The sequence below is a fragment of the Anolis sagrei genome, chromosome 1 (assembly GCF_037176765.1).
Source record: "Anolis sagrei isolate rAnoSag1 chromosome 1, rAnoSag1.mat, whole genome shotgun sequence".
NCBI lineage: Eukaryota > Metazoa > Chordata > Lepidosauria > Squamata > Dactyloidae > Anolis > Anolis sagrei.
The window spans coordinates 214062692-214078007 of record NC_090021.1 but is presented as its reverse complement, the minus strand read 5'-3'; the positions used below and the strand labels follow the sequence as shown (position 1 = coordinate 214078007).

At 38.8% G+C, this 15316-nt stretch overlaps 1 protein-coding gene across 1 annotated transcript; it reads right to left on the bottom strand.

Annotated features, from left to right (window-relative positions):
* Positions 1-6157: 6157 nt before the first annotated feature.
* Positions 6158-14622, bottom strand: MAP3K19 (mitogen-activated protein kinase kinase kinase 19). Its single transcript, XM_060775941.2, has 4 exons — positions 12340-14622; positions 11062-11202; positions 7947-8644; positions 6158-6330 (listed from the first exon to the last, which is right to left on the bottom strand). Exons 1-4 carry the CDS (start codon positions 14620-14622, stop codon positions 6252-6254), a joined length of 3201 nt encoding a protein of 1066 aa, XP_060631924.2. The 3' UTR covers positions 6158-6251.
* Between the last annotated feature and the right edge of the window lie 694 nt (positions 14623-15316).

Here is a 15316-nt window from a genome sequence, read left to right as displayed (position 1 = left end):
CTGCAATCATAGCAATATCCAACATAATATCTGACAGGGAACCAGCCTATGAATTGGCTGGATCCAAGTCTAATTATGAATGACAAGCCTCTTTAAATCTCTGGAAGTGGTGCTGATTCAAGTGAGAGTTCTATTGGGGAGGACAGAGTGTTTTTCTCTTGCATACTCCAGTGCCATCTCCTGATCAAATTTCTATAGTGGTAGATTGGGGATCATCAGAAATTGTCTTATACTTTTCCACTGGTAGGAATGTCTAATACAGTTCTACCTTGCAAATGTATTTCATAACTGAGGATCCATCTATACTGTAGAAGTAATGCAGTTTGACACAATAGCATGGCTCAGTGCTATTAAATCGTGAGACATGTATTCCAATGAGGCAACAACACCATTTGGCAGAGAAGGCTAAAAACCTTGTAAACCTATAACCCATGACTCCATAGCATCGAGCCATAGCAGATAAAGTTGTGCTTCAAACCATAGTAGACTTTTAGGTGTGTAGTTTACTTTTTATGCTCCTTTTTATTAAAAAAAAGCAACTGAAGTGGACCATATATAAGCTTATGATAAATCTAAAGGCTACTGATTTTTAGCAATTGGATATTGCATCAGTATCATTTTGTATATCGTAAGAGCAATGAGGATCAATTTATGAATCTCTTAGGATTGTCACATATTTCTAAACATAAATGTTAGATTTTAATGTTATTATCTGAGATAAAAATAACAGCTGACCTGATTAAAGAAAAAAGAGAAACACTATTATGTTTTCAGTGTTTATTTATCCATGATAGATTGCAATAATCATTTGTGGAAAACTTTGGGAGCTTTTAGATTGAGCACCTGCTCCTGAGCAAAGAAATTCAGGTGATCATGTCCTATAAACTTGATCAGTGTAACAGTGACTTTGAAGAATCTTGTTCTTATCCACAGAAATGGTTTATCTTAGAGTGATTTGAGTACTTTGCCATTAAGGTTCTGCTTCAACATCTTGATAGGGTTTATGTCCAAACTTTGAATAGGTTATTTGAAAACATGAGATTTGTTGTTAATTCATTCTTCTGTAAGTTCTAGATGTGTTGAATGGCCCACTTTCTGTTCAGCTCTAGGGTGGATCTTCTGATGTTTTTGAAGACACCTGATTTACTACATAATTCATAGTTGGGTCAGTGATAGCAAGCTATCTAGAGCAGTGGTTCTCAACCTGTGGGTCCCCAGATGTTTTGGCCTTCAACTCCCAGAAATCTTAGCAGCTGATAAACTGGCTGGTTAAGAGGGCAGCCATTTCCTTCAGGGCCAGAATGCCCCACAAAAACCAGATCTCATCTACTCTTGGAAGCTTTGGAGAATCAAGTCCCGGTGGGAACTTGGAGATAGACCACCAATTAATACCTGGTTCTATAGGTTATATTTCGGAAAACGGAACTGGTGAAACCATCTCTTGAGTATCCCTTGCCGTAAAAAACATGAAATATGAATTCTATGCAGTTGCCATAAATTGAAAGGAAATTTGGAGAGACAACACGTATTTCCTTCATCTTTGGCTCCCAGTAACACAAACTGCTGAGTCTTTTCCTGATTCCCAATCGATGAAACAGCAGTGGCCTTCAGATACCTGAATATTACTCAGATTCTTTGTGGCTTCCAAGATGGCGCAGAGGTTCTTACAAAAAAAAAATAGGATGAAGTCTCCTCAGTGACTTTTCATCATGACCCTTTTGTTACCAGACAGCAGACGAAGTTTCTAAGGTTTTAGAAATGCAATCTTCAAAACTTCTGTAAACTTTGCCACACTGATGAACAGCAATGGCTGTTCTGGTCATGGTGTGGTTTTTTTTTTTGCTTTGTTTTTACAACTGGCAAAGCCCTTTTATAGGATGGACCTCCCAAACTCACCCTTGGAGTTACTAATTATTCAGCACATAATAATTTCCTTTAAAAGCTAATGAAAGAAGTGTTTCCATTATGGCGCTTACATATTCACTGTTTGCCCAATTTGTACATCATTTTATTTTACAATATATGGCTAATGCAATCTCGATTGGATATCGGTGTACAAAAGAATCTTGTAACACCTTGATACTTGGGAGTACATATACACTTTGTAATTAATGCAGTGTAACATCACAACTGGACTTAATGTCAGGTGAATACTTTCACCTTTACTAACATCACTTTTAACTCATGGCTCAATTCTATGGAATCCTGAGAGTTGTAGTTTGGTGAGGCCCTAGCTCTCTGGCAGAGAAGGCTGAAGACCATTAAAACTATAACTTATATTTATGCCCCGCTTTGTCTCACCAAAGGGAACTCAAAATGGCTTGACATAAAAGCATTCGTATACAATTTCAAATGGACAAACATTGAAACAATTAAACACAAACAGCACTTTAAAAATTAGTTAAAAACCATCAAAACATATTTAAAAACCACAGCAACTCCCATTATTCCATAGCCTTGAGCCACAGCAGTCATGCGTGGTGACAAATTGCTTTAGTTCTGCAGTGTAGAATAGGGACACCCTAAGTGACAGAATTAAGTTGGTTGCGTATGCTTTCATAGACCCCATTTACATTGACCATTAATGCAGTTTCAAACCAGTATTGAAAATAGTGATTTCACTATGCAATCATTACATAGGATATCCTGGGACCAGTTTGAAGTCTGGGTGGTGATTTCACAAGTCACAAAGCACTGATGCATGATGAGGGCTTTCTTTCACACACATTTGTGGATGGATGTTGCCTGGCTTCTGCAGTTTGAAGCTGGCTTTGAATTTCATTAAATGATCAGTATAGATGGGGCCACAGGCTTAATGAGGATTGACAAACTGAAATGTGTCCAACAAAAGGCAACCAAAGTGGTCAAAGATCTGGAAGCTATACAAGGATTGGCTTAAAGAATTAGAGATGTTTAGCATGGAGAAAAGAAGGCTGAGAAAGAACATGATAGCCATGTTTAATATCTGGCATTATGTCACTTTAAGGAGGGGGCAAGCTTGTTTTCTGTTGCTCGAAAGCAGGGGTCCTTAAACTTTTTAAACAGAGGGCCAGGTCACAGTACCTCAAACTGTTGGAGGAACAGGTTATAATTTGAAAAATTCCTTTGCACACTGCACATATATTATTTGTAGTGCCAAAACACTTAAAAACAATACAATAATTAAAGAACAATTTAACAAATATCAACTTATTAGTATTTCAATGGGAAGTGTGGGCCCGTTTTTGCTGATGAGATAGGATTGTTGTTGATGTGTGCTTTTAAGTCATTTCAGACTTAAGTTGACCCTGTGCGAGAGCCTGGTAAATGACCTTGGAGGGCCAGATATGGCCCCCAGGCCTTAGTTTGGGGACCCCTGCTCTACAGACTAGGACACAAAGCGATGGATTCAAATGGTAGGAAAAGAGATTCTATCTAAACATTCAAATAACTTCTTGATGGTAAGAATTGTTCAACAGTGGAATATGCTTCCTGGGAGTGTGGTGGAGTCTCTTTCTCTGGAGATTTTTAAAACAGTTTGGGTGTCAATCTGTTGGGAGTGCTTTGATTGTGTGTTCCTGCGTTGCAGTGGTTGCACTGGATGGTCCTTGCAGTCTCTTGCAACTCTAATTCTACAACTACTCTCTGCCCTGGAAGCTAGGCTAGGCTGCACATCTATGTACAAGATCTTCAGAGAAAGAGCTACACCTGCTTGGAAACAAAATATATATTGCATAATAAAAAAGGAACAAGAATGAAATCATTCACCATTCTCTGCTAGTTGTAAAATCTGCATGAATCCTGCATAACATATTCATTTGCTTTTCCACATATCGGGGGCGGGGGGTGCTAACATATCTAACAATGCAAAATCTGTGTGTATTTGGTACTATCAGGATTATGAAAGTAATGTGAAATGCCACAAAGAGCTGAATGTGCCCAGTGTGCCTTTGCAGCATGCTATAGGAGTGGTAAGGCATTATGCAGAGTAACTACTTTTTATCTGCAAATATTGTATTGTCCCCCAGATTCATCAGGAACTCTTACGGTGAAAACGAATTCAAAGCAGCTCACACCTTGAAATAATATCAAACTCTAGTACAGGGATGAAAGTGCGATAATACCTCGGATAACTGCTTTGAGTCAAAGGAAGGACTGTGGGGCTATAACCTCAGATGTGTCTACATTTCCTCTACTTTAATAATCATTTTTCATAATATAGTAAAACTTGTTGAAAGATTTCTCTTTGTCTTAATTTGCTTTTAATGGCTGTTTTTCAATATTACTATCAAACCAAAGAAGTTTGTGGTATGGTGTAGTATTCGTATTTTAATAGTTACTCTCAACCTACAAGAGCATTTATCCAGCGTCTACCAATTCCAGAGGGTGTTGGTTAACTGAGAGTCTAGTATCTATTTCTTTTCTATATAATAATAATAATATTACTTACTAGGGCAATCCTTCCTAGTCTGAGGATGATGGCCCTCCAAGTGTATATAGGTGGCTGTGAAGACCTATTCTTGATCCGCATGTTCTGCAGCGAGGGCATTGGTTTCCAGGTGAAAGGTGGTCCCAGTCAGGGTTAACTTGATGTGCCTTCCCTTGGCATGCTTTCCTGTGCCTCTTTGAATTCAGCAACACTGCTGGTCACAGCTGACCTCCAGTTAGAGGATTCTCAATAGGTACTATCTGGACGTTTTTTGTGCTCCATCTGGTCCAGATGAAAGGAAGGAAATACGTTCCTTCCACAATTGGTTGGTCAGTTACACGGTGTTCATAGGGGGTGGTGATGATGGCGTATCCCAAATGTGGGTGGCACCTCTGCAGCCATTTTAGCAATGTGCTCTAGCCAAGGAGGCTAGCAGGCTACCATTGATTATGACACAGCCTTTGGACAGAGAGCATCCAAAAGCAGCTGAACTCGGTGGGACCTGCTCAACACAAACCTGTGGTTATTCTGTGTTCTGTACAAATAGAGTGAGAACAGAATGCTTCTTCAGGGGATGGAAGAGAAGGACCCAAGAAAGTGGGTGTGAGGGAAGTTCAATGATGGGGAATGCCATAGAGCATGCTGCAAATTTGAGCATTACTGCAAAAACTGTCTTGGCTCCCAACCAAAGCTCCACTGCATGCAGCTCACTGGAGAACAAGACCACTTTGAGGAGGTTAACATTGGAAGTCACAACTATGTATATTGGTTGTGTGTTATTTTAGTCGCCCTCCTCTGGACACATCCAGCTTGTCAACATCTCCCTTCAATTGTGGTGCCCAGAATTGGACACAGTATTCCAGGTGTGGTCTAACCAAGGCAGAATAGAGGGGTAGCATGACTTCCCTCGGTCTAGACCAGGGGTCATCAAACTAAAGCCCGAGATACAGCCCTCCAAGGTCATTTACCCAGACTTGAAAGCAAACAATAATAACAACAATAACAATCTTATCAGCCAAAAGCAGGCCCACACTTCCCATTGAATAAGTTTATATTTGTTAAAATTGTTCTTCATTTTAATTATTGTATAGTTTTTCAGTGTTTTTTTGCACTACAAATAAGATGTGCAGTGTGCATAGGAATTCATGTTTTTTGCAAATTATAATATGGCCCTCCAACATTTTGAGGGACTGTGACCTGGCCCTCTGTTTAAAAAGTTTGTGGTTCATGTTTAACTTCTTGTTCACGAGGACTCCCAAGATCTTTTTCACACGTACTGCTCTTGAGACAGGCGTCCCCCATTCTGTATCTTTGCATTTCAAGAAGTGCATTTCAAGAAGTGGAAGAAGTGGAGTAGGTCACCTCTGAGCGTGCAATTGATTATTCTTCAGTATAATTTGAATAGTTATAAGATTATCATATATATATATATATATATATGAGATAGTATAATTCAAATAATTATAAGAATATTATTAGTATTCTCTGATTGAGTTGGCTTTGCTCAAGTTGAAAGAGCTGAACACACCTGACTGAAAACTAGAAATAAAAGTGCACAATTCCTATATCCTTCACAACTTAGACATAAATCAGGCTTGATTTATTTATATTTATCCCACCTATGTGGGACACAAATATAAATATTTTTGAAAAAAAATTAAACAGTTTGCACTGTTAAAAGCATTAATATTAAAATGTAATAAGCACATTATATAAATCTTAAAATCCCAGTCACACAATCCCAGCATGTAAAAGCCCAACCGTCATCTGTTTATCCTGGCTATTTAAAAAATGCAAACAGTTGATTTTGTTATATAGCCTCCTATAGAAAATGGTCTAACATTTATTTCAGGCTTTGTGATGTTGTTGTTATGAAGGAATGTTGCAGTAACTGTACAGCTGTTGGCCGGTCAAACTGATTCCTGTGTGGGAAATGATAAAAAAGAAAGGGAAAATAAGACTTGTTTTTCTCAGCAGCCATGGATTTAAACTCCTGTAATATACTTGGTTTTTAAACTTATTTGTGTTTCTATCTTGTCCCAACAGAATAATTTCTAGGCAAAGAAGTATCCAACTTATTGTATGCAGTGCCTCAACCGATTAAATAACAGATTGGACATTGAGATTTACTTAAAAGTAGACGGAAACATAACATTTCATGACATTATGAATTTGAAATATATTATAAAATACATGGAAGGCCAGAAAGCAACAAAAAACATTAACTTATTTAGGGTGGAGGCTTCAGAGAGGTATGGCATTAACACCACTGATTCCTAATTTTGTCTGTTCATTCCAAATTATGTGGTCTAAATAAAAGATTCTTAAACTTTTTACACTCGTGGCCCCTTTCTGGCCAATACATTTTATCATGACCCCAGATTTATAGGTCTCTAAAATAGAAATAAAAATCAAACATTTACAGATAGGAAAACAGATAAGAAAAGACTAATTTTCCTTTTTATGGAGTACAAGTGAAGCATTGTTTGCAGAGTCCACTGTAAACACAATATATTGTTGCTTACAGATTTCTGTAAATGGGTAGCATTTAGGCCTCTTCTACACTGCCACACAATTCAGATTATCAAAGCAGATAATCCAGATTATCTGCTTTGAACTGGATTATATGAGTCTACACTACCATGTAATCCATGGTATTACATGGTAGTAATACCATGTATTACTACCATGGTATTACTACCATGTAATACCATGGTAGTATTACATGATAATACTACCATGTAATACCATGGTAGTGAAGACTCATATAATCCAGTTCAAAGCAGATAATCTGGATTTTATATGGCAGTGTAGAAGGGGCCTAAAAAAGCCCCTTAAATTTGCCTACTGGGGACAGATTGGTATGTGAATATGGAAGAGTGGATGTTAAATTCTACAATAATTAAAATGAGATACTTTCTCAGTTCCTTCTAGAGGTTCCAAAAATTGTAAAACATTTGATCTTTTGCATGCAAAGGATTTAGTCTATAAGAGCACTACAATATCCTTCCTCCTGCACCTTCTAGGAACTGATTGACATAGGCCCCTTCTACACAGCTCTATAAAATCCAGATTATTTGCTTTGAACTGGATTATATGGCAGTGTACTCAGATAATCCAGTTTAAAGCAGATAATGTGGATTATCTGTCTTGATATTATGGATTATGTAACAGTGTAGAATGGTCCTTCTACACTATCATACAGTTCAGATTATCAAAGTAGATAATCGACATGATCTGATTTGAATTGGATTGAGTTTACACTGCCATATAATCTGGTTACACTGCATATATCAAATAATCTGGATTTTATTTGACAGTGTAGAAGGGGGCCTTAGGGCCCTTTCACACTGCCATATAACCCAGAATATAAAGGCAGATAATCCACAATATCTGCTTTGAACTGGATAATCTGAGGCTACATTGCCATATAATCCAGTTCAATGTGGATTATATACAGCTGTGTGGAAGGAGCCTTAATCTCACATTTTAAGGGGAGAAAGACACTGATTTTCTCTCAGCATTGATAATAACTTACCTGGTTAAACACAGATGAACAAAATCTGTTGCCTTTTTTGAGCAATGCCTGGGTAGTGAAGGCATAAGTCCTCTGTGAGCACCAATATAAAACATGGCAGCGATCCTGTCCATGGAAGCCAATGGTGGCTTTCCTGTAGCCATCTCAAAAACAGTACAGCCAATGCTCCAAATATCTGATTTTCTTCCATAGCCAGATTCATTGATCACTTCTGGTGCCATCCAATAAGGAGTGCCATGGACTGATTTGAGTGGTTCGCTGTGCGTATTCGTTAGGCTTACACATGCTAAGCGCTTGGCACATCCGAAGTCTATCAGCTTGATAACACCATTGGGCATAAGCATAATGTTGTTGCCTTTAATATCTCTGTGGACGACACTATTTTCATGCAAATAGGCAACCCCTTGTACAATCTGTTGGCTGTATTTGCAAAAGACCATTTCGGGCAATGGCCCAAAACGATGAATGATACTGGAAATTGAACCCCCAGGAACAAACTCCATAAAGATGCTCACTATGCTATCTTCCAAACTTGTCCCCAAATAACCTACAATGTTGATGTGTGTTAGATTTTTCAATATCTCAACTTCTTCTTGAAGTTTCTGGTACTCTTTTTCATTCCCAGTTTGGTCATGGATATTCAGTGGTACTTGCTTCACAGCAATCAGGTGCCCTTGGCTGGTAAGTCCACAATAGACCTAGAAATCAAAACGTTTCATAGGAGATGTGAACTAGGAACAAAGCTCAAGCATTTTAGCATTGGAAATCAAAGCAGTTCCCAAACATGGACCAGTGTAACTCAAACCTGTTGTTATACACAACCTTTGCTGGAGCAAATTGAGTAATTAGCCAAATATTCAGAAATATTGGGTCGCTATGTAATCTAGACCAAAAAAGGGAGCATTTTATTTTTTCCCCTCCCCATGTACTGGAAGGCCAATGTATAAACTAATATGCTTGAATTCCAGCTCAATATTATGATAGAACTGAACTGGAAGAGAAAAGACCATGTTTGCATCAATAAGAGACACAGGGAGAATTTTACCATGCCAAAATAATTCAAGCATGAATCAGAGGCCCAGCTGGTATTGCAAAAGTCTGCTTCATTTCTCCTCTCCTCATACAGAAAATAGAGGGGGGGGGGGGAGTTCTTCCCCTTTTGTGATACCTTCAAAATTTTATTTGGGTATGAGTCACTTTCCTTTTTAAAGTGATATGCCAGATGCTATATTAATGGGAAAATATATATTACAGTGACAGGATTTTTTTTAACATGAATGTTCCAGTGTTTAAATCAGGGAATATAAGGACACCCAATATTTTTCCTTTGACAGTCCTCTGTAAAGTCCTCTGTAATTACAACTCTTGATGCTTTTGAGGATCAAAATGCAATTAAGACTGATGCAAGTATCCTTCTGTCACATATTAAAATATTTTTTTTAAAAAACACAAGGATATTGTGAACAATTTGAACGAAGAGGTGTATGTTGTGTTCAGTACGTATTTATGCTTTCCAAACATATATTAACATGTTGTACCTACATGTTAATAATTAACAGTTTTAATCACAGTCTGCATTTGGACCTTGTGATCTATTTTTGTATGCCATCTTGAGAAGATTGTGTCTAGAAAGACAATGTATGTTCAGAATGTGTTAAATTACTCTCCTCTCTTATCAAGAAATCAGATCCCACAATAATATGAAGTATATAAAATATATGAATTATTATCTGTAAATATACGCACATTGGATTTTTTTCTTGTTACCTTCAAAGTAACCTTCCATTAATCTCATTTAAATGTTTAAAAACAATGCTTTTGGGTTTGGAAAGATTAGCTATTTACAAGTAACTTTGCCCTGGGGATGCCCGACTGTATTTACTCAGTCTTCAAGGAGGCTCTTTCTGTGTCCACAGAGCACACCTCTGGGCAGCTAAATCAGGCAATTCCAATTGGATAGTCTCCCAAGAGAGTCTGCCTCCAGGGGCAAACCAAGAATGGGCAACTTGGAAGTCCCTGAACAGACTCAGAAGCGGAGTGGGCAGGTCAAAAGACAACCTGGCGAAATGAAACTACCTCAAAGAATCCTTCACCTTGTGCAATCGTGGAGCAGAATAAACAACTCTGCACCTTTATGCTTGTCCACAATGCCCTGACTCATGTACAGAAGAAGAATTGTTTAAATCTACAGACAATGCAGTCGCTGTTGCCCCGTTTTGGTCAAAAATTATTTAGCCGCTTGTCCTCCTTCTATTTTTATCAGTTTTATACTTTTGTATGCAATGCTTTTGACACAAAATAAATAAATCTCATTGTGGCAACCAGACTGATTGATAACTGGAAAATTGAGGAAGAAAACATGGAGGCAGTAACAGGTGTGAAAATTATTGCAGCCAGTAAATCAGAAGACGTTTACTTCTTGGGAGGAGAGAAATGACCAATCTCAATAAAATAGTGAAGAACAGAGACATCACACTGGCAACGAAGATCTGCATTGTTAAAGCCATTGCTGTACCATAGTAACCTATGGATGTGAGAGCTGGACCATAAGAAAGGCTGAGTGAAGGAACATAGACGCCTTTGAACTGTGGTGTTGAAGGAAAATTCTGAGAGTGCCTTGGACCACGAGAAGATCCAACCAGTCCATACTTCAGGAAATAAATCCCGGCTGCTCATTGGAGGGAAGGATATTAGAGACAAAGATGAAGTACTTTGTCCACATAATGAGAAGACAGGAAAGATTGGAGAAAACAATGATGCTGGGGAAAATGGAAGGAAAAAGGAAGAGGGGCCGACCAAGGGCAAGATGGATGTATGGCATCCGTGAAGTGACTGGATTGACCATGAAGGAGCTGGGGGTGGTGACGGCTGACAGGGAGCTCTGGCGTGGGCTGGTCTATGAAGTCACGAAGAGTTGGAAGCGATTGAATGAATAAACAACAACAACAAGCAGCACTTTTTGTCCATCAGCCAGCACCTCCTTTGTCCAGCTGGCATTGGCCCATCAGGACCCATTATCCACTCATCAAACTGCATTCCAGTCACCCAGTTTCTGAGAATGACTCTCTTTCTGCCTTTCTCTCTCTTTCACACACATACTGCACATGTGACTTACTGTGCCATAGGCTCCTTTTCCAAGGATTTCACCTTTGGTCCACAGGACGGAATCTTCATTAGTTAAACTGTTTTCTGAAAATGCAGCCATATTTTGAAATGTGTGTTCTCTACTGGGTTCCAGGAAATCTGGCCAGGTGTGCTGTACAATGTAGCAGAAAAAAGCACATAACATACTGAAAGAGGAGCAGTACAAAACTAGAATAGAAATGTTGTAACTTCATCTGAAACTAGTAAAGTTTATGTCATGTGGAATGAAAACATAAAATATGAAAAAAAAATTGATCCACACAACAGCTTGGTGATAGTCATTGCTACTATTTAAATTAAATTGAACTAATTGACAAGAAGTGGTAATAATTACAGGCTTAAATACTACTGGGCCTATGAAGTACTATTTCCAAAATCATCACCATCATCTAAATGGAAACTTCCATAGACAGAAATTATCTCTTCCTAGAGACAAATAAAAGAAGATGGCTATTGCCTTCATGCCCTGCTTGTCACAAAGACATCTGGCCATATGCAGCATTATGTGAACATTATTTTGATTCAGCAAGGAAATTTTTAATATCCTATTACTAAAGCTGACTAAAGAAATGGTAAATAACAAGGAGTTGAGAACTAGTTCTCCAGGTCCAAATGCAACATATTATGTATATTAGAATGCCCTCCACTATTGCGTTGTTAAATAAAGGGTTTTTTTCCCCATGTCAGGAGTGACTTGAGAAACTGCAAGTCACTTCAGGTGTGAGAGAATGGAACAGCTGTGATTATGTGAACATTATTTTGATTCAGCAAGGCAATGCTTAATATCCTATTGCTACCTAGAATCAGAAAACTAAGATGACAAGTGCATGAGCTGCCCAAGACTGACTTAAGAAATGGTAAATAACAAGAAGTTGAGATCTAGTTCTCCAGGTCCAAATGCAACATACTATGAATATCAGAATACCCTCCACTATTGCATTATTAAATAAAGGTTTTTTTTTTCTGTGTCAGGAGCAACTTTAGAAATTGCAAGTCGCTTCTAGTGTGAGAGAATTGGCCGTCTGCAAGAATGTTGCCCAGGGGATGCCCGGATGTTTTACCATCCTGTGGGAGGCTTCTCTCATATCCCGGCATGAGAAGCTGGAGCTGACAGACAGGAGCTCACCCCGCTCCTTTCGGTCAGCAGTCCTGCCAGCTCTCGGAAATGGAGTTTACAGAAAGACAACCCAGAGGTGTTTTCTTGATTATCTCCCATTGCACAACCAACAGTTAACATATAAGAACTTACTCTCCTTTTTCTTTCAATTGCTGTACCATCTTCTTTACTTTCTGCATCTCCACTGGATACTTGTTTTTTTGAATTCTTGGCAACTGCTCTTGTACAGTTGCTATCTGCACTTCCAAGAGAGAGTAGTTCAGTGACTGAGCAACAAAATAAGTCTTCTGTTACTTCACTTTTTTCACAGGGCAGGATATTTGAATATGTCTCGGAAATGGAGTCTGCAGAATGCCAAGTCTGTTGAGGTGATACATTTACTAAGCTGGTGTTCTCAGGTGGAAGGTTTTGTGCAGGTGACTTTGCTGCCTCTGGGAAAGACAACCCAGAGGGGTTTTCTTGATTATCTCCATAGCACAAGTCTTGCTTTGCTTTCGCTTCCTCAAGGCACACGGAACTTACTTCAGTTCCTACCTCCCTTATGTTTCTGCTTTCCCCTAAATCCATATATTCATTGGTATCTTTCACGTAGCTTAAAAAAGGAGCGTATTCTGCATGGACTTTAATCTCTGGCCAGAGGAATTCCTGAGCATTGGTAACACGTGTTTTGTTAACAACCACATCTGACATGTTTTCCAGTGAGACTTCTTCAATAGTTGACAAGTTTGAATGTGGAAGGACTTCATTCTGTTTAGCAGATCTTGGCAATTCAGTGGAAGTCAGAGCTTGCCGATGAACATCTTCAGAAATGTTCCCTTCAGTCTCTGTTGGCCCTCTTTCACATGAGATTATTGCATTGTTATCCTTTGCAAGAGAGCTGCCTTCCACTTCAGATGTCTCTTTGGACACCAAATATTCCTTCTTCTGTTTGGTGCCAAAGGAGATCTTGTGTGGCTTTGGGTATGTTTTCTTTGGGGAGTTTCTTTTTCCATTGCTTGTCTTTCCACTGAAATTGTTAGATTTGTGTTTTCTTACATTGCGCCTCCCAGTCGGAGCAGAATGCACACTCCTGCAGGACAGGTTTTCATGTCTGGCGGGTTCACGGGTGTATACTGGAGTCCCAAACATTTCATAAATGCCAGGACCTTTGTCACCTGTATTTATTTCCTTGAACATGTCACTGTATTTCAGATCCATTGAGTCTTTTGCTGAATGTGCTTGTCTGATGGGAGAAGGAGCATTGCTTTCCCCTGAAGTTACAGAGGTATTGGAAATAGAAGGAAGTCTCTGCTTTAGGGATTTCTGACTGCTCTGGTTGAAGTGGTGCTTCGTCTGCTCAGGGTGCTTTTTCTTAAACTTTGACAAAATTCCAGTGTCTTCAGAAGAAAATCCCAGAGAATAGGAAATTGAATTCTTTATCTTTTTAGTCTGGCATTGGATAGAACTTCTGCCCAAAACAATAAAGTCTTGAGACATCTTGACACCCACTTTCGTTTTTAAAGCAGTGTCTGTTTTGCTGCAGTTCACTCTATTTCTGTCATTGTCTTTGTGAGCAAATATGTTGAAGCTTTGGCTTAAGTTGGATGGCCTGTTCTTTCTTGGTGCAGAGTGCATGGAAGCTTGGGTTGATCTGCTGCATCCATATATAATATTAACAACGGGAGCCAATTCAGTAATATTGCTCTCATTGGCTTGAGATGCTGGAACTTTCACATCAGCCAATGTACAACTCCTGCTTTCAGGTTGTTCAAGATTCATTAAAGCATTAGGAACAGCAGTCACCAACACAGGCTGTTCTATCAAGGTTTGTAAGCTTGAATCTCCATCATCAGTTCCATGCTCAATAGACATATCATTATTTACACTTATAATATGATCAGGTTTCACTTCTATGTTACTTACATGCATTTGAGGGCTACCCCTCTTTGTTAAATTATTTTTCCAGTTCTTGACCTTCAAAATCTCTGGATGTTTTGAAGGGCAATAATGTTCACATTCTTCATCTGATATTGGCACTATTTCATTTAGGCTGAAATAAGGATTGGAATTATCTAAACTGTGGCCTATGTATATAACACTTACGTTCTCAGTGGTTACTAAAATATTTTGTGTTTTGATGCTGTGGTCTTCAATTTTTATATCTGCATCCAAATGGTTTTCAGTGTCTTGCCCTCCAGGGTAACCAGAGGTAATATCGCAATTATCCTGATTGAATACATGTGAATATCGAGTCAATGAGAGAGCTTCAGTCACAGCGCTGGGAACTGGCTTTTCAGACTGGTCTTTTTGCCTCTGGTTATCTGACTGGGGATCAATATGTTTTGCAGGACAAGAACCAGAGTCTGAAGTACATGGAAACTCATCACTATCAGTCTTTTTCTTGGCATTCTCTTTTAGAAGAGGAAGATGCACCATTTCGTCTCTGGTGTCAGAGTCTAAGCTGTAGATTAAAGAAAATAAACAAATGAATCATTATTTACATTTGAGGTTGTTAATTTAAGCATGGATACTACTTGATAAGAGTTGTGGTGAGACTCAGTTTTTTGGAGTATGCAAGGAATCAGTTAATGTGTGTGTGTCAACTTTAAAATAAGAAGCATGAAGCTGACTGGTCGGGCAATGCCTGGGGAGCAGACTAAGCCTGGGACTTTTGGATACTGTTACATTTTTGTTCTGTCTTGAGCTATGTGAGTTCAGAGAGAGAGACAGTTTTGAAGAGAGAAGCAGAGAGAGAGAGAGAGAGATTGGAGTGTACCCTTGCTTCATGAGCTGCTGAAGGAGTTTATTCAAATAGACAAAGGAAGACTATTTTAAACCTCTCATAAAAGGACATTATATGAGTTGATGCAACTGATCACATTGTACATATGTTGTTCTGAATTTACGAAGACTAAACTACTTGTTCTTTATTGTTCACCTGCGTGGCATATTTTCTTTCTCTGGCAAGGCAGTGTGTGGGCTGATCAGACGTGAACTATTTGTGGGTTTTTTTACATATGCCACAAGCCTCACTTCTGAGGCTTGCAACAGATCTATGCATTTAGAAATGCGAGCCATATTTAACATGGAAGCATTTGTTAACCATATTTAGGCAAAGATGGGGAACAGT

What these genes read in the sequence shown, in the direction of transcription:
- MAP3K19 (XM_060775941.2), bottom strand. Translation starts at nt 14,622, where the DNA reads ATGGTGCATCTTCCTCTTCTAAAAGAGAATGCCAAGAAAAAGACTGAT. An exon ending in CAATTGAAAGAAAAAGGAGA is followed by an intron (nt 11,203 to 12,339) that starts GTAAGTTCTTAT and finishes TACATTGTACAG; the next exon opens with CACACCTGGCCAGATTTCCT. An exon ending in GTTCATCTGTGTTTAACCAG is followed by an intron (nt 6,331 to 7,946) that starts GTAAGTTATTAT and finishes TTTCCCACACAG; the next exon opens with GAATCAGTTTGACCGGCCAA.